The sequence below is a fragment of the Chaetura pelagica genome, unplaced genomic scaffold, assembly GCF_000747805.2.
Source record: "Chaetura pelagica isolate M959 unplaced genomic scaffold, ChaPel_1.0 scaffold118, whole genome shotgun sequence".
In the NCBI taxonomy this organism is placed as follows: domain Eukaryota; kingdom Metazoa; phylum Chordata; class Aves; order Apodiformes; family Apodidae; genus Chaetura; species Chaetura pelagica.
This window is the reverse complement of record NW_009954408.1, coordinates 692,760-712,489: the sequence shown is the minus strand read 5'-3', so window position 1 is coordinate 712,489 and position 19,730 is coordinate 692,760. Positions and strand designations below refer to the sequence as shown.

The window sequence follows — 19,730 nt, the reverse complement described above, 5'->3', positions numbered from 1 at the left end:
AGAGGAAGAAAATTATTTTCTTCTGATTTTTATGTAGAGATCACTTCAGCTTTCCCAGCAAACAAAACAGTGGAAGAAATTAACACAAAAAAACCTAAAGACACAATATTTTCCTTTCCAGAAATTGCTCCACACTCCTCAGTGACTTCAGGTGCTCTGATTATTCAATTAGTCTTTTGAGATGCACCTTCTCCTTCAGCTGAAGAGCAGATATTAAATCACTTCTTTTCCTGTGAAGCACAACACTGCACATGGATGACAGTAAAGAAACAGAAACGACAGATAATACATTTATTGCTGCAAAAGAACAAAACTAGATTTCCTTTCTAAAACCATTTTGATGACCTCTCAGCAGACATGGCAGGAGAATCCAGCTTGGACCTACAAGTATCTGTTTCGGATGTACTCTCTGTACATGAGGAAGTCATCTTTGCCCAGGGGCTGCATGTTTCCTCTCCCAGCCTGAATGTGAGCATGGAAGATCTCAACTGATTTCCTGTCGACTCTTGGAGGTTGGACTTCATAAATATTGTCTTGAGAGAAGGAGGAGATGGGTACTCTGGAAAACAAACAAATAAACAACAATCAGACATGCAGAATAGTTGGAACTTGAGGTAGTTTTTTTCCCCAGAGAGAGAAGAGTGTTTCTTTTCCTTGAAATATATACAGGAGGCAATGAAAGGGCAACTTCCCACTAGATAATTCATTCACCTAGATTTTTATCACTACTGCAGACCTGACAAGACCCAGCTTTCCAAGTAGGGTAATTAGGTAAGTTGACACTAATCACAACACAGAATGTTTTCTCACTTCCTCCCACCCTGCCCTCATTTCTTCATCCTTCCTCAGACCTGCTCTGGTCAGTAAGCTGGGACTGATCTGTGCCATGCACTGCAGCAGGTAACAGAACACCTATTGAACTATCCTCCTGGCAGCAATTATAACAAGCAAGGGATTATACTCTGAACCAACTGATAGTTAGGATCTATCAGATCAGAAATTTCCATCTAATTAACAGACAACAAACTCCAACATTAGCACTGCTGATATATAGGTTGGATGGGGCTCTGAGCAACCTGGCCTAGTGGGAGGTGTTGGGGAGTTGGAACTAGGTGATCTTGAAAGCCCTTTCCAACCCAAAGCATTCTAGGATTCTGTGATTTTATGAAAATGTTTTTTAAAATAGCTTCATACAATAAATACCATCTTGGAATCCTAATATTTAAGCATACTCATGAGAAATACCTGAAGTTTGAAAGTTTACAAGAACCTGAGTTGGTCAGACCTGTTCTGAGCACTCTTGTCAATCAGACTCACCCATAAGGTAGAAGCTGATCTTTTAACTGTGACTGCACAACCAGCAGGTCAAGGAAGTGATTGTTTCCCTCTTCTCAGAGCTTGAGAGACCATCTCTGGAGCACTCTGCCCACTTTTGGGCTCTCCAGTACAAGACAGACCAGGAAATATTAGGTTGAGTCCAGCAAAGGTCACCAAGATGACAGGAGAGCTGGAGCACGTGGCATGTGAAGAGAGACTGAAAGTGCTGGGTTTGTCCAGCCCAGAGAAGAGAAGCTAAATGGGACCTTGTTGCTCTCTGCCACTACCTACAGGGAGGGTGTCTGTGTGGAGCCAGCCTCTTCTGGGAGATTAAAAGACAAACTTCCAAAAGGAAATGCCAACTGGAACACAGGACATTCTAATTAGATACCAGGGGACACTTTGCCACCGTGCGGGTTGTCAGTTCCTGGTGCTGCTCAGGACCTCCCTCCCCAGGGATACTGAGGTGAGTGTAACCTCCTCTAACCTGGCCCTGCTCTGAGCAGAGGATTGGAGCAGGTGACCTCCAGGCCCCTTTCCAGCTTTTCATGTTCTACAGCTCGAAGCCACAATCTCCAGCAGCAACGTGTTCTCCACAACCAACTGCAAGGCAGCAACAAAACTATTTATACTCAATACCTAATAAATGAATCAACCCTGGAAGTATCTGTGTAGTAAGTCATTTTCAATTTGAAGCACTCCAGCTGTTGTGAAAGCTGGGCTCCTCAAGACACTACGTACACTTCCCAGCAATATTGCCATCATTTATTTATGAAATACTCCCAGGGTTGAACAGCATGATGTTTTCACCTGTGTGATAGCAGATCAGTTTGGATGCCACAGCAGAACATTCAATGACTAATACATTGCTGTCTGAGGGCAACCTAGGCATTCACTTTTCCTTCTGTCAATATGATTTGATTTAGATGAAGTCCAAGCTTGATGTTAACTCCAAGAAAAAAACCAAAATAACAACAGAATGTTAATTATCTAGAACACTGGATGCAATGCACCTATAAAGGCTTTAAAGAGGTCTCTAAATCATCATTTTTAGCTCCCATTTCAGCTGGAGAAGCTGATGTACTTTCTAGACAGCTGCCCAAATACTGCTGCTTTATAAACACTCTCTATAAACCAAACTGCCCAGGTGTTCAGTACAACACAAAGATTTCAACTCAGAACAACTCACTTTCCTACCACCACATACACTGAACACTCTTCTACCTCAGATCATTACTCACAGGTAGACCCAACATTTCCTGGGCCCAGGGGTCTCCTGGAGTACCTAGCAGCAATGTCTGAGGACATCCCTAAAGCAGAACACACACTGAACCATCCCTTCTCCAGCACATCCTCCCAGATCTCAGCAACCATGATGAAGGACCTGCCTGAAGCACCATGTGAAGCTGGGCTACTGCTTCATCAAGAGTGATTTCTGTAGGTCCCCACTAGTTTTTCCAGTATCTCTGACACTTACAGAATCCTGTGGGAATAAGTTCCATTACTTCTTTGGGTCTGATCTGACACTCCTTCCACTTGTCATCAGGGGCCTTGGTTGCTCGTAATTCTGACCCTGGGAGAAAGGGTGAACAGACCTTCTCTGCCTCTCCACATCACTATCACACAACCTGTATGAATAACACTATGGAAATTCTATCATGCTTCTCTGTTCATTGATTTGTTTCTAAAGACACCACATTTCCAAAGCACTAATGAGCCAAAAATCATTTCCTGAGCCACAATGGAAGCTGGACAGCAAAGTGTATTTAATTTTGAGTATTTAGTAACTAAATCTCAATTTTCCACCTACTTGCTTTTCAACATATAAAGTATATTGAAAGAACCACATGTTCATGCATGTCAGTTTTGATTAATAACCCTGTATTGAGTTGTAACTATTTGTAGTGTGCTTGTATTATCCAGTCACTTAATTAAAGTTGTTTCTGTAACACCATTCATGGAAAAATCTCATCTAGTTAATAAGTTTCATATCTCACAATAGAGTCATGAAGGAGAGAGCACCTTGTTCATGACTTGGCAATCAGATCTCCCTGGAGACTTGGGGCTCTGTGGCCTCCCAGTGAAAATGTCATAGAGAGGAACATAAACAGCATAGGTTGGAACATAAACAGTTTGGGTTGGAAGGGACCTCCTAGACCATCCAGTTCCAGCCCCCTGCATGGGCAGGGACACCTCCCACCAGCCCAGGTTGCTCCAAGCCCCATCCAACCTGCCCTTCAACACTGCCAGGGATGGGGCAGCCACAGCTTCCCTGGGCAACCTGGGCCAGGCTCTCACCACCCTCACACTCCACAATTTCCTCCTCATGTCTCACCTCAATCTCCCCTCCTCCAGTTTAATTCCATTACCCCTTGTCACAAAGGACTTGATCCACAAAGTGCAATTCTTTTCATCCTACTTGCAAGCAGGCTTCCTGGTGTTATGGTTTCACCAAGAAAGCATTCATTGCCTCTACAGTGAAAACAAAAAGACACAGCTCTAATCTTCAGTTCCAATGAAGGTGTCCCACACTTGGAAGCAGTGCATGGGGCTGTGCTCTCAGAAATGCAGCAGGCACCAGAAAGCCATCACATTTATTTCAACATCGTTGAGTTCTCCTCAAATCTCTGTCTCTAAAGGAGACAAAATGTATTTTGTTGCCTTGTTTCAATCCAAAGCAAATGGGATTGGATTCGTTGTGCAGCCTGGGCTGGTGGGAGGTGTCCCTGCCCATGCAGGGGGTTGGGACTGGGTGGTCTTGAAGGTCCCTTCCAACCCAAACCATTCTAGGATTCTATGATACATCTGACCTATAAAACTCTGGCAAAGGCAGAGGTTTTGGTTGGTTGGTTTTCCCCATAGATGGCTTCAAATTGCTTGCTGTGTTCTTGATAAAGCCCTCAACAGAAGTTTCCTTCCTTAGGCATCAACACCTCCATAAAACAACAAAGTGTCCCTCACATTCTTTTTGAAGGGAGAAACCCAGGAAACCTTCTGTGCCCAATAACCCTGCACCTTGTATCTTACAGAACCAACCACCAGCCAAGCCTGGGCTGCATCCAGGTCCCACAGCAGTCACCTGAAACTTCAACAGCATGAACAGCTTCAAAGGTGAGAGGAAGAAGAGGCTCCCCTGACACAAACAGACATCTAAACCAGCACTTTGCAATCTGAATTAGAAGCAGCTTCTCTGTGGTGCAGACAGAAGAAACAGAAGGTCAGAACATCTGATACAGAGAGGTGACATCTGAGGAAAGACCAAGCTGCTAAGCAGGGATGATTGACACTGACCACAAACTAATGCAAAATTTAAAGAGTGAACTTCTGCCTTTTAATATAAGGAACCCCCCCAAGAACTCCTGGGATGTGTGTCCACAGAAAGATGACAAGTTCAAGAATAACCTTCTCTTTGGCACACTTATAAATGAGTGACAATGCCATGTTTACAAATATCAAGCTATTTTTATCTTTTAGAGGATTTTTTCGTTTTCTTCATTTTTCACCTCGATTTTTGGAGGATTACTCCAAGAAATAGACCTTATGCTAACAAAGTCATATGGAAGCACTGAACTAACAATAGAATTGCTCTAAGGTAACAGCTTTCAAAAGCACTTCATTAAAATGAGAAAATTGATGGTTTGGACTCGATCTTTAAGGTCTTTTTCAACCAAGGCAGTTCAGTCATTCTGTGAAAAGTAGAAAATGTCCTACTCTATTTTTACTTCTCTCCTCTGAAGAGGTGTTATAGATTGAAAATACTCCAGTAGAGCATTTAATTAATAAAGAAATGGAAAATATAAGGTGCTTCACTGTCCCCTAAAACTGGTTTCATTACTTTTATCTTGGTGAGAAAATAAGGTACCTAATGTGCACATGCACAGAAACAGTAAGAAAGCCTATCAACTAGTTGTTACCAGATAGTTAGTTGCTATTCAACCTGAGTCAGGACTGCCCAGTTTGAGCAGTACTTGGATGACAAGCAGGATCTAGGTAGTCTTGATTTTAAAAAAAACAAAACAGCAGGCAAAGCACCACCACTCAAAAAACCTAAACATTGAACATCAAGGGAACTTGTTGAAAACATGGCCAGTAGGGTGTATCTCTGAAGACAGGGTGTGTTTTCAAATATTTCAGGAGCCCACAGCCCTGGACCATGCTGAGGGTACCACAGCACTGAAGTCTTGTTCTGCTTCTGCATCATCAGTGCCTTGCAAAACCCAACAGGAGAGCAGGTACCTAGGGATGAATTGCAGCTGGTGCACAAGCATTGGTGCTATATTCCATAAGCCAGCAGTGTCCTCATACCAAGAGGCCAACACCACCCTGGGGGGCACTGAGAGGAGTGTGCCCAGCAGGTCAGGGAGGTTCTCCTGCCCCTCTGCTCTGCCCTGGGGAGGCCTCCCCTGCAGCCCTGGGGGCAGGTCTGGGCTCCCCAGTTCCAGAAGGACAAGAACTACTGGGGAGAGCCCAGCACAGGGCACTGAGATGCTGAAGGGGCTGGAGCATCTGCCTGTGAGGAAAGGCTGGGAGAGCTGGGGCTGTTCAGCTGGAGAAAAGGAGGCTGAGGGGGGATCTGCTCAGTGCTGCTCAATATCTGCAGGGGGTGTCAGGAGGATGGGCCAGACTCTGCTCAGGGGTGTCCAGGGACAGGACAAGGGGCAATGGGCACAAACTGGAGCCCAGGGGGTTGAAGCTGGAGATGAGGAAACCCTTCTTGAGTGTGAGGGTCCCAGAGCCCTGGGCCAGGCTGCCCAGGGAGGCTGTGGAGTCTCCATCCCTGCAGACATTCCAGCCCCACCTGGCTGTGTTCCTGTGGGATCTGCTCTAGGGGATCCTGCTCTGGCAGGGGTTGGACTGGGTGATCTCCAGAGCTCCCTGCCAACCCCACCACTCTGGGATTGCATAAGCTCCAATGGGTAGAGGCACTGAAAACAGCTTGTACCCTATGTATGCAACGAGCTGCTCCTACAATCAAGAGTAACACAGACTTCTCCAGAAGTGCTCATTGAATCAAAAAACCAACTTCCCTGTTCAGGGGGGAATTGAATTTCTCGTACTCCCAGAGAAATGCAAGAAGTCCATTTGCAAAGTGACTGAGAGTGTATTTCTCAACGTTATTATTTATACCACACCACAATGAGTACTAGGAAACCAGGACCAGGTGCACTGTGTCAGCCAACAGCAATTATACTACAGCACTCAAAGTCTCTCTTCACATCCAGGATAAAAGACTGGGCTAAAAGTAGCCCAGCTCTGTTTAGCTCTATTTAGTTGTAACTAAAATTCAACCTTTTTTATCTTGATGAATTTCTATGAGCAAAAAGAGGAACCTGAATATCCTTCAACATTCTCCACTCCTTTTCAGTATTATTTTACTGCACCACTGTACTCCCTCTTCAATTATCCCTTTTTTGCTTCTGATTTCTACTTACAGTTTCTAAATTCAAGCTAGAAGCTTCTCTTCAGTATTTCTACAATGCATATTAGAGTTCAGAAATATCACTGAAGTGTCACTCTAAAAATAAGAAATACTTATTTTTGGATTTTCTTTATGTATTTGGGAAAAAAGATCACCCAGTTCCAACCCACTGCATGGGCAGGGACACCTCCCACCAGCCCAGGCTGCTCCAAGCCCCATCCAACCTGCCCTTCAACACTGCCAGGGATGGGGCAGCCACAGCTTCCCTGGGCAACCTGGGCCAGGCTCTCACCACCCTCACACTCTAGAATTTTTCCTAATACCTAATCTAAACCTGCTCTCTTTCAGTTTGAAATCATACAAGTAAGTTTTCAATTTCTTCAAGTGCTCCCTGAGGAAATGCACAGTCCAACAAGTGCAAGGTGCTCCTCAGCTGCTGCTACTGAAAATCCCCTCTCTCGACCTAATCTTAAATACATATAGTATGTTGACACCAGTTTATTCCTAAAAAGTCACTATTCTCCAAGGAAATCCAGAGCTGCAATTCAAACCCAGTAAGAGAAACCTTCTGGCATGAGAAGTGAAGATGTAAAGGATGGCTACATGTCTGATTTTTCCCCAAAGAACAACCTATCACCATCCAAACAGGACACAAACGTTTTAAAATGCTGCAGAAGCAAAGCTGAAGGGTATGTTGAAGCTACATACAGTTTCAGGAAAAAAAACCCAACCCAACTATAAGATACCCAATGTCCCCTCAGACCTGCACAGAAAAGCACGTTTGGCAGAACTGGCAAAGATGGGAACGTGACTGCAAGAGTGTGGGGAGGCAGAGATTTGTGTGCTCTGTGGCTTCTACACTTTCACTCTTTGGAGTGGGAGAGAAGAAAAATGACCCTCTGACTACCCAAACCCCACCAGAATGATGTGCACAGACTCTCTTTAATGTGTTCATCTTACAGCAGGATAGCATCACTTAATCTACTTTAGAGGAGCAAAAGGGAATTATTATCTCCTCTACTATCAAACATGCTGGGGAGATTGCATAGAAAAAGGGATCACCTTTCTTCTTATATTAATTTATAATATTCCTATTATTATCAAAACAATTTCTTAATAACCATTTCCATTCCAAGTGCTCAGGGCTGTTCCTTCATATTTAAAACCAGTTTTACAGTTTGCTAACCTAATTGAAACAAAGAAATATTTCACTATAAACCTACAGACACACTCACCTACAAAGTGGAAGTTTATTCATGATGATCTTTCAGGTCCCTTCCAACTCAAATCATTCTGAAAGCAAAAACAGGCTAAAAGGAAAAAGAAAAAGCACACTTACAAATGGATAACCTTGTCCAAGTGGTGTTTGGAGCTAAACTGCTGGCTGCTTTTGTCTTGTTTATGCTGACTCTGTCCCAGCTGAACAAACCTGTGAAAAGCAGCAGATGGGAGAATCAATCAAAGACATAAAAGATCTACCCCCCAATATTCTGCAAATGAAAGGAAATTACACCAAAAATGAGCCTTTATTGTACAAGTCACTGATCATGGTCGACCTCTCTGCTGAACAAGGTTAGAACTTCACAGAGGATGCATGTGAGAACTCAGCAGCTCCTTTTACCTTGACCAAGATTGGCCAGTTAATTGGTGCCACTTAATGTGTCCTGGGATAGAAAGAGGGCTCTGCTCCTGAGGAACAGGCTGCCTGCTACAGTCAGACTCCTGGGTCTTTTCCAAGCCCATCAGTCAGATGAACAACCTCTGGGGAAAAATCAGAGAGAAAAGTCTCTCAAGTTTCAGATTGAAGTCAGTCCTCAGCCAAATCCAATCTCACTTAGGTAGCTGACATGTTGTTAGTCAGATCAGTTCACTTATTTACAAGCACAACCTTTTGGGAGAATTCCCCCATCTCCAATGATTTGCTGAAAGGCAATGAAGATGGAAAATAGTGTTAAGGATTTTTTTTTCCTTCCCATTAAATTGGAGCAAAAATTGATAAAAAATAGTTAATCACTCATCTGATTCACTCAGATTAAGAGGAAAAGTCAGTTTCAAATATCTGTATATGCAGCTCTAAACTAGAGTAGTACCTAGAGTGGTTGGACCAGATGATCCTTGAGGTCCCTTCCAACCTGTTATTCTAAGATTCTATGATTCTCTCTAATTCAATTTGTTCACTCTCCAACACATCTGTGCTACTGAAAACAGAAATAAATACTAGTTATGAGTTAATGCTTTCATTTGCCAAGATGAAAGGTTTTCCTTAATAGTGAGGTTCCATTTAGCTTCAAAACAGCCTTCCTGGTCTACTTCAGAAATATTTACTGCATTTTAACAGGGGACAATTAACAGTGTAAAAGCAATTTCATGAAGAGTGTACAGAGGATAAAGGAAGAATGCATTAATAAAGAAGTTATTGTGGCTTTTTTTTCTGCTGCATTCAGATTCTATAATGTAGGAACAAAAGCCTCACAACAGGTGACCTCACTTTGGATGTTGAAGGAGTAAGTACTTACATTTCTAAATGAGAGAATTTTAAGGAAATCAAGATAATTAAGACTCCAGTGCAGGAGCTTGTTATTAAAATAAGCTTAAAAAAAAACAAAAGGCAAACTAAAGGTGTAAGTAGTTTTATTAGTTGCTTCAAATTATTATTAAATTCTTTGAGTAACCTGGGCTGGTGGGAGGTGTCCCTGCCCATGCAGGGGGTGGGACTGGATGGTCTTGAAGGTCCCTTCCAACCCAAACCATTCTATGGTTCTATGATATATTATCCAATGTTCTGTAACAAACAAGACCTACACCTACACAAGGAAGTTCCCAGACATCAATAAGATCCCAGGCACAGCTGATCTGCAGTATTCATCCTCCAATCATTTGAGGTACCTCCTGTCCCTTCCAACCTCAACCAATCAATGCTTCTGAGGTTTCTCTTTTGATGAGAATTAGCACAAGTTATCTCAGCCATCAGTGAAATGGGCTGAACAGATTCAAATGACTTTTCATTTCCATATAAACTTAATATAGACCAGTTGACATAAAGACACTCAACCTCAAGTACTTTAAATCTGAGTCCCTGATGCTATTAAGGAAAAAAACCAGAAATAACATGTCCAAAGATGTCAAGTAGAGTCAAGATCTCACATCTCCATTTCCCTTATTAGAATAATAGAGAAAGAGTCAAACTGAGAACTCTCATTAAACTATGAAATAAATTGCTGCTATTCTCAAGCAATGTACATAGTAATAAAAGATGACAGTAAAATCTATACTTTCCACAGAAATCAGCACATCAGACCATAACTAGCACTGTGCTTTGTTAGCTGAAAGAGGTAAGGAATTTAGAATGGTGGTATTTTTAAAATGTGCATTGCTTGAGGGAAATGAATCACCCAAGGAGGGTTTTTTTGTCTTGAAAAGGATGGGAACAGGGAGCTTCAAAGTCCCCATGGAGTTCACAGAAGTAGTGGAACAGGAGACTGAACCTTTGTCCAGCCTAGGAAATGATACCACGGGAAGTGGCTCCTGTTCTGGGTGTCATCACAGGGTTGCTCATCTGCACAAAGTCACTTTTAGTGGGCAGCAGCTCACACCAGGACATCTCCAGAACAACAACTGTCTGAAGTACCAAAGGGTCATTGTCAAATTCACATTCATTTTCCTAGTGGTTAAAGGAAAGAACCAGAGTTAGAGGCACAGGTGAAATGGAACATTTCAGAACTAATGAGGAACTTGCTCATCCACCCTTTTCAAGTGCACTATCTGCAACTGACTCAGCAGGTAGGAAATAGGTAGAAATGGGAATTTCCAAGAACTAAAGAGTGCAAGAGAAGTAGCTACCCCTAGAGAAAAACTAACCAAAAATGTCTTTTAAATAACAATTTAAAAAAAGCTTTGAGAGTATTAACAAACTTGGTCAGGATTAATCACCACGTACCACCAAATGAGAAGGCACCATAGCTAATTAAAATTCCATTCACACATTGTAGAGGTCTGAAGGTAATAAGGTAATCACTGCTATTACCCATCAGGAAGTAAACAAAAATGCACACAAGCCCATCCCAGTGCCTGCCTCACTGGTATTCACTTCACACACAGTGCTTTTCTGGGGTGATGTGTAGTTTTCTTACACCTCTTTTCATAGAATCAGACTGGTTTGGGTTGGAAGGGACCTTCATGACCATCCAGTCCCACCCCCTGCATGGGCAGGGACACCTCCCACCAGCCCAGGCTGCTCCAAGCCCCATCCAACCTGCCCTTCAACACTGCCGGGGAGGGGGCAGCCACAGCTTCCCTGGGCAACCTGGGCCAGGCTCTCACCACCCTCACACTCCACAATTCCCTCCTCATGTCTCACCTCAATCTCCCCTCCTCCAGTTTTCATCCCTTCCCCCTTGTCCTCTCCCTCCCTGCCCTTGTCCCAAGTCCCTACTTAGAACCACAACTAACATGGAATTAGCTTATTAATGTCTAGGACTATATTGTGTGACATCTACTTCCACTGGAGCATCTTTCATTCCATTTAAGTTGCAATATTTGCATTCAGAGACATCTGCAACTTCCACTGGAATCAAGAGTTGACACAGACACTTGGAAACAGTTTGATTTTAAAATCAGAAGAGTATATATATATGTGTATATATATATATATCCAGGTATCTCTAAGATTTGTAATCTAAATAAGTTTAAACAAAGGCAGCACTTTGACAAACCATATTTAAGCAGCTCCAATTACCTACTCCTGATTACAACTGGAAATTTATCTCACCTAGTGTATATTGAGAGATCATCTTCAGAAGGCACATCTGAAAGACTGACTCCATACACATCTTTTGTTGCTTGCACCACACTCTGGAACATAAGAAGAAAGATTCAGCCTGAGGATCCAGCAACAGCATCCAAAGAAGAGTTTGCTTTCAAGCAAGGAATTCTTTTTAAACCTGAATATGATTTTGAGAGGACAGGCAAAGCCAAACCAGTTTCTCATATACATAGAGTTAGCTTGTGCATTTTTTTTTTAAACTAAAAATAATTCATTAAAAATATTCTTAGTGGAAAGTAAAAGAAAAAACAAAAGTGAAAGGATTCTTGAAAGGTAACATGAGACAAAGCAACGTATGATTTAGGTGATAAATTCTGCTCTGTGCTAAAATTTAACACAGAATAACTCCTATTCCTTCAGAACGTGCTCCCACACTTGCCTTCCCATTTCCTGCTGTCAGTTCTGAAATAATTACAAACTTCAGGTTGATCACAACTATTTTTATTGCACATGTTCCACCATCCTGTCAGTCAGCTCTCATCAGGACCAAGTGCACAAGCAGCACTTCCCTGTGTCTAATGATTCAGGCATCAGCTGTGGGGATTTACTGACACATGTGACTGCAAGTCAACTCTAAGAACAGTTTTCTTCCAGTTCAAAAGATCAAAAGCCAAAGCACAACTTTGGAAAGATAAATCCTGAGCAGAAGTATAAAACCATTTCATCACTAACTTCTGTGACACGTGAATAGGAAGAAACTGTCTCAGTGTTGTCCCCAGCTCTCCCTTCACCCAGAACAACACACTTTTTCTCAGAGGGCAAAGCTGTGTCCTAGGGCCTCAAAATGATCCTTGGGCTGGAGCAGCTCTGCTCTGGAGACAGGCAACAGGAGAGTTGGGGTGTTCAGCCTGGAGAAGAGAAGGCTCCAGGGAGACCTTAGAGCAGCTTCCAGGGCCTGAAGGGGCTCCAGGAAAGCTGGGGAGGAACTTAATCCAAGTTAACTCAGCAGAACTGAACAGGTAATCCTTTTCAGCACAGCAACTTTCATAAGCAATGACACAAATTAACATCACTAGTTATGACTCAAATTCATAAAAAAGGTGCTAATAAAATGGAACATTTTTCTTCACATGCATTAATGGAAGAATCAGAACAGCTCATGCTGTTGTAAGCCACTAAAATTCAATACTATCTTAAATCATATTTTGTGTTCACAAGCATCTTTCATTTAAGCATCTTCAAAAATCTAAACAAGGTGTCTTAGGTTGGAGTGTTGAAGTGTGTTCAAAGCACACGGAAAAACTGAAGTGAGGTAACTTGTGCAGTGATAAAGAATCAAGAATAGCATTTCAGGTTGGGTTTCTGTTGTTACAAAAACCCTCCAGAAACCACCTGGCTGGCTGGAAAACAGGCAGTCTGTTATTCAGAGATAGTGGAAAGTTTCTGAGATCAAATAACTTGCATAAACAGAAATAAACAGAAATAAGTGCACTTGTATTGGCATAACAATACACCCAAATTGTCCAAAATTAACATGACTTCATAGTTATTTTATTGAAAAGGCTTCATTAAGGTTAGGAAGAAGACAATGTTGTACTGAAGCCTGAAAATCCATTCTCTCAGAACACACAACCCAGGGCTAAAGGCTGAATGGAATGAAAATTGAAACTGCAGCAGGAAAGAAGGCAGATCTATTTTCTGCTGCCTACCAAGCACCAAACTTTATACTGGCTCCAGTAATAAACACTGAAGTTTCTTCACAATGCTCACGTGCACCAGCCTGACACCATCACTATTGAAATGAGCTGTGACTCAAAAAAAATAAAACCAATCCCCCCCAACCCAAGGTGTTTTGTTCATTTCTATAATCACCATTAGAACATCCTTCTGCTGTGACATTTCCAGTGCTACCCAAAATGTATCTGCAAGGAAGAATCTGCAGACATGTTACACGAATGAACAGGACAGGTACTTCCAAAATGCTTTATATAAATCAATATTATCATTAAAGTACCACCCCAGGGATTAGAACAAAATTGGAATGATGCCATTATGATGCTAATCAAAAAGGATGAACAGCCCACAACTGAGAATGCAGATCCTTTCCAGATGACTCTGCATACATCACTTCTCTATTATCCTGCCATTATCTTCAACCTTAGTAGTAGTAATAACATAGGATGAATGTGACAAAATTGTCATCACCATTTTTTAGGAGTTAGTTTAATTTCTTTTTCTCTGAAATGTCAGACCACATCATTATGAAACAGCAATTTAGAAAACTTCACAGAAATCAGATGGAAATTCAGGCAGACTGAACTCTGATTTACAGTTACATCCACCTGAGCAAGTGGCATCCATCAAAAGGAAGGGATTTGTAACTGGAAGAGTTGGTGCTCAGGACCTCAGATCTGTATTGTGTGTCTTTGAGGGGGCTTGAGTAGCTCCCATGGATTAAACATTGATTAGGTAGGTAGATCAGACAGATTCCTGGAAAAGCATCTCCCTGTTGAGTTTCAACCCAAACATTTGCATGCTGCCAGACCTCACTGGGATGTAAGTCAGAGCACAGAATCACAGAATGGATTGGAAAGGACCTCTAAAGGTCCTCTAGTCCAACCCCCTACAATAAGCAGGGACATCTCACACTAGACCAAGTTGCCCAGAGCCTAATCAAGCCTGACCTGGAATGTCTCCAGGGATGGGGCCTCCACCACCTCTCTGGGCAACCTGTTCCAGTGCTTCACCACCCTCATGGTAAAGAACTTTGTCCTGATGTCCAACCTAAACCTACCCTTATCTAACTTGAAACCACCCCAACTCTCCCAGCCTGCCTCCAGAGCTGCTCCAGCCCAAGGATCATCTCTGTGACCTCCTCTGGAGTCTCTCCAACAGTTTCACATCTCTCCTGTGCTGGGGGCTCCAGAACTGGACTCACTTCTCCAGGTGGGGTCTCAGCAGAGCAGAGCAGAGGGGACAATCCCCTCCCTGGCCCTGCTGCCCACGCTGCTTTGATGCAGCCCAGGATGTGACTGGACACGTGGCCAAGGAGGCTGCCCAGAAGTGCACTGCTGCTCTGAGTTACCACAGTGACACAGACACCCTTTATGCTTAAGATCACAGCCCCCACCTGACCCCAGGACCTTTAGAACACGTTGGGTTTCCAACGGCATTTTTCATTTTCTGAAAACGTTATTTTCTTTTCTATTTCACTATGACATAACAAGAATAATAGCCAAGTTTTACAACCAGTTTTAGTATTATCTACCCCAACAAAATACACTGGAGACCCTTTTCCCTCATTTTCCTACTCCTGACTGCTCTACATTTCCTGGCTGTTGGAAGAAAATGTGAGTTTTCATTCCCTGATGAGCCTTCCTGCCTGCCACAGTCACTGCTTACCTCTGCCATTTTTGCATTCTCTCCTGTATCAGTCACTTTCACCGGGGTGGAGCGTTGAGAAACAGCACCTTCCTCTTCCTTGTCTGTCCCAGAATCATCTTCAGAGCTGCTGGACACTGCCTCCTCACTGTTGGGGGGTGGAGCACTGGCCGCTGTTTTGCGCTGCAGGACGGCTTCCTCGCGGTGGCTTTTGTTCCTGTCATGGAAGGCAGGATCTACTGATCACACCAGCAACTCATCAACACCATCACAGAATCCCAGGGGTTGGGAGGGACCTGGAAAGCTCCCCCAGCCCAGCCCCCCTGCCAGAGCAGGATCACCCAGAGCACATCACACAGGAACGTGGCCAGGGGGGTTGGAATGTCTCCAGAGAAGGAGACTCCACAGCCTCTCTGGGCAGCCTGGCCCAGGGCTCTGTCACCCTCACAGCAAAGAAGTTCTTCCTGAGATTCACATGGAACCTCCTGGGCTCCAGTTTGCACCCATTGCCTCTTGTCCTACCAGTTTTTTTCTGACTGTTCTTTCAACAAATCTTTCCCATTCCTGACGTTACAATCGCAGTGGGAGAAATTATTTCCCTCCTCTGGAACAACTTATTGCTTATCTTGTTAATCCCTCCCCCAATTGATCCAGCTTTCATCAATGTCTTCTTATAACAGAGTTATTGAAAGAGAGCTCACAGGATTATGATTGTTTTTCTCCACCAATTCTCTGACTCTTTAATGAAATCCCTCTCTCAGACTAAATGAGTGAAAAGGAATAAATATTGAGACGTAACATCTTTGGGTTTGATCTGGAAAAAAGTTTCACTTTCTGATTAACCACATTATCCACTCCCTTTTCTTCTTCCTGTGCCCAAAAATCTTACTCAGAATGTCACCTTTTTCCCTTCCTTTTCCACACCTCTCCCCTCATTTTATTTTTTAATCAGCAACATGTCCTGATGCAGCATGTGTTTCTCACTCTAGAAATTCTAGTCAATACAAAGAGGTGCTTTAGTTGTAGGAACTCTTCAAGATACAGCACCTACACTTTTGGAGGCTGACAGTGGGTGTAACTGTAGAGTCATAGAGTCATGGACTGGTTTGGGTTGGAAGGGACCTTCAAGATCACCCAGTCCCAACCCCCTGCATGGGCAGGGACACCTCCCACCAGCCCAGGTTGCTCCAAGCCCCATCCAACCTGCCCTTCAACACTGCCAGGGATGGGGCAGCCACAGCTTCCCTGGGCAACCTGGGCCAGGCTCTCACCACCCTCACACTCCACAATTCCCTCCTCATGTCTCACCTCAATCTCCTCTCCTCCAGTTTTCATCCATTCCCCCTTGTCCTCTCCCTCCCTGCCCTTGTCCCAAGCCCCTCCCCAGCTTTCCTGGAGCCCCTTCAGGCCCTGGAAGGTGCTCTAAGGTCTCCCTGGAGCCTTCTCTTCTCCAGGCTGAACACCCCAACTCTCTCAACCATTTCTTCAAATTTTGTAGCTTTTAACAAAAAGCCAAGTTTTCAGATGAACTTAAAAAGTTGTGTCAGCACAGGTCTAGTAATTCCTGACCAAGGGTTTCCACAAGATGAGGTGCTGCAGGGAGCATGAAGTGGCTCAGGAAGGGTCCTCATAAGCCCTTGATTGATACAACAAATCAAACATCACAATGGAATAAATAAAATAACAAAGCAAGTCCAGGATGCCAAAGTAGCTAAATGAAATATTCATTTGTCCCAATAACTGTTGCTGAATTGTTTTATGTAATATTATGGTTAAATATTTTAATAACCTTTTAATAAAAACCCATGCTGGAATTGGCATTTATTGCTGTTTCAACATATGTTCTGTTTGTTAACAATGTATTCTTATTTTTTAAGACAAATACATACATTCCTGTAATCTCCACTGGACAATACAGCTGCCACTAGTGCAAGGAGATGACAAAACATTAACAACCTCTAAATTTATTGCAGACAAAATTTCCTCACTCAGAGGGTTAGAAGAAAACAGGAAAGATGAAACAAGTCCAAGTGTCCCCAGTGTCAAATAAAAATCACAAATTAGAAGTGATTTTCAAAGTGTACAATTGTACAGCAGAACACCCAGAACTTTTTTAATTTCCTGTGTAACAGGCACAGACATAGAGTTTATATATTTGCATTACAATTTCACTGTTATTAAACAAAAATACATATTTCAGACTTACCCCAACACTGATTTTCCAGTTTCATCAGGTTTACGAACAGTAAATGGACTTGGATCAATCCCCACATTCTTAGGCATAAAATCTCTGGCAACAGGGAAACAAAAAACTGCTCAGGAGCAAAGCTGAACACACAGCAATTTTAAATTTGCTGGAAGAACCACCTCTAACATCTACGTTTGAATTAAAAAACTAATTAAATACCAAGTTCTAACATCATAACCACAAGTTAATGTCACGTAAATACAAACCCACTAGGTACTAAAGAAATAATGCATTTTTTAGTCCCATGAACCAGCTGCAGCACTTGTCAGGGAGGTTAGAGCAATATGTCCCATTCCTGTGCTGCAGAAGTCCTGGAACTCAGCTACATTGTTTTCAAAATGCTGCCAAACACTCAAATTAGGTCAAAAAGCTACATGAAACATAATCTGCCTGGGAGTCTATAGCTAAAGCATGATTAAGATTACCCTTAGAATATCCAGCTGGTTGCTGCCAACAACAACAAAAATATCTGGCCAGCTAAGAGAACTTGAAGAACTGAAGAAAACAACTGTAAAATGAAAGGAGAAAAATGAGGAAAAAAAGTTGCTTTGCAGGTAGGGTCTGTGATCCAAAGAGTTTAGAGAGACAAGCCCATTTCTCAGCCCTCAAGTGCCCAAACACTGGGCACCCTGTAATCAAAACCAATTGGAAATGTAAGTGCTGTCTTAACAGAGTTTTCTAGAGTGGCACTTCCATTTTAGTTTTGTGATGAAGTTTCTAGAAGTTTGCTAAATCTGAAGCTTAAAAAAGTACATACAAAACTCAAGCACCCCTCACAACCCATCTAGTTACACAGATTTAACCAAATAGGATCACAGAACCACAGGGATTGGAAGGGACCTCTGGAGATCATGGAGTCCAACCCCCCTGCTGCAGCAGGAACACCCAGGGCAGGTCACACAGGAACGTGTCCAGACGAGTCTTGAAAGTCTCCAGAGAAGGAGACTCCACAGCCTCTCTGGGCAGCCTGGCCCAGGGCTCTGTCACTCTCACAGCCAAGAAGTTCTTCCTCATGTTGAGGTGGAACTTCCCGTGCTCTAGTTTGTGTCCATTGCCCCTCGTCCTATCACAGGCACCACTGAACAGAGACTGACCCACTCCTGACACCCCCCTTCAGATATTTATAGACATTCATCAGGTCCCCTCTCAGTCTCCTCTCCAGACTGAACAGCCCCAGGTCTCTCAGCCTTTCCTCATCAGACAGATGTTCCAGTCCCTTCATCATCCTCGTAGCCTCTGTTGGACTTCCCAGCAAATCCCTGTCCCTCTTGGACTGGGGAGCCCAGAACTGGACACAACACTCCAGCTGGGGTCTCAATAGGGCAGAGCAGAGGGGGAGGAGAACCTCCCTTGACCTGCTGGCCACCCTGTTCTTAGTGCATCCCAGGACACTACTGGCTCTCTTGGCCATGAAGGCACATTGCTGCCCCATGGAGAACTTGTTGTCCACCAGAACCCCAAGGTCCCTCTCCATGGGGACAGTACATTTAATTCCCACCAAATCATCTTCCACTGAAGGGTTTAGAGTCCCCAGACATCCCAACATACCGAGTAGAATTGGTCATTGCCAAGCAGAAGGTCTCATCAAAACTGCTCAGCTCGTATGGCCGGAAAAACTCATTGTGGATATCAATTTCCTCTTCATACTTGTGGAACTTCCTCACTGTCAACTTGTGCCTGTTCTCAGCACATGTCACTGGAGAAAAGAAAGAAAGAAGCTCTTGACTGACAATTAGTGACCCTGCAAAAATCTAAACACACACTAAGCTGCTTACCTAGCCACCCTGCCAGGCATTTTTCTACACCCATATCCCCTCTAAGAGAAGACAGTAAGATATGAAGATTCACAGCCCATCTCTAATCAATAAACATTAGCAAGCACCAGAATTTGGTTTCCCTTCATGAGGACAAATCCTAGTAAAACATACTCCACAGTATCCCAGAGAAATAAGGCACACTGGCTATTCCCTGCCCTCAGCAACAGGAAGGTAAACCCCAGCACAGACTATAAATTATGTGAATGGGAAAGGGAAAAAGAAACAAACAATAAATGAAGTGTGGCCTGGGACATAAATATATGGAGCTCAAGTTTTAGCCAATCAGGTATCTCGTGCATCCTGCAATAGAAAAATCATAGCTCAGGAAATAAAACAAGCAAAAAGTATTTCCCAATCATTGTGGAAACACTGGTTTGTTTTTTTTCAGACTTGGGATCCAAAACAGGTAAAAAGCTTCTGTGACTAAAACTTTTTCAAGATACTCTGTAAGATAAGGAGCAAACACAGTTCCTACCTTCATCAAAAGGAAGAGGTAAATGCTTTAGGACACCTGCAGTCCACCAGTAAGTATAGCTGCCCAGGGGAAACAGACACACAATTGATACTGGAGATCTCATGTCCACTCTACACATTTGCACAGAACAGTTTCCCAACCTCCCAGTGTCACCTCAGTAAGCATCTCTTTATAATTCCAATGTGGAAGAAAGGAAAGGGTTACCCTTGGATACAGGATTCCAACAGGCCCCTACCCTACTACTTTGCCCTCAGGCCATGAAATTTAAACACATGAAGTGTAGTAAACACGTGAAATTTAAACACATGAGG

At 43.2% G+C, this 19,730-nt stretch overlaps 1 protein-coding gene across 1 annotated transcript in view; it reads right to left on the bottom strand.

Moving 5' to 3' along the window:
- Positions 1–381: 381 nt before the first annotated feature.
- FIG4 (FIG4 phosphoinositide 5-phosphatase) overlaps positions 382–19,730 on the bottom strand; it is a 49,232-nt gene continuing 29,883 nt past the window's right edge. Inside the window, exons 17-23 of the mRNA XM_010004345.1 lie at positions 19,420–19,478; positions 18,676–18,823; positions 17,086–17,169; positions 14,901–15,096; positions 11,505–11,587; positions 8,076–8,165; positions 382–559 (exon numbers count right to left, since the gene is read on the bottom strand). Of these exons, the coding sequence (XP_010002647.1) occupies positions 382–559; positions 8,076–8,165; positions 11,505–11,587; positions 14,901–15,096; positions 17,086–17,169; positions 18,676–18,823; positions 19,420–19,478 (838 nt within the window). The remainder of the gene's footprint in view (positions 560–8,075; positions 8,166–11,504; positions 11,588–14,900; positions 15,097–17,085; positions 17,170–18,675; positions 18,824–19,419; positions 19,479–19,730) is intronic.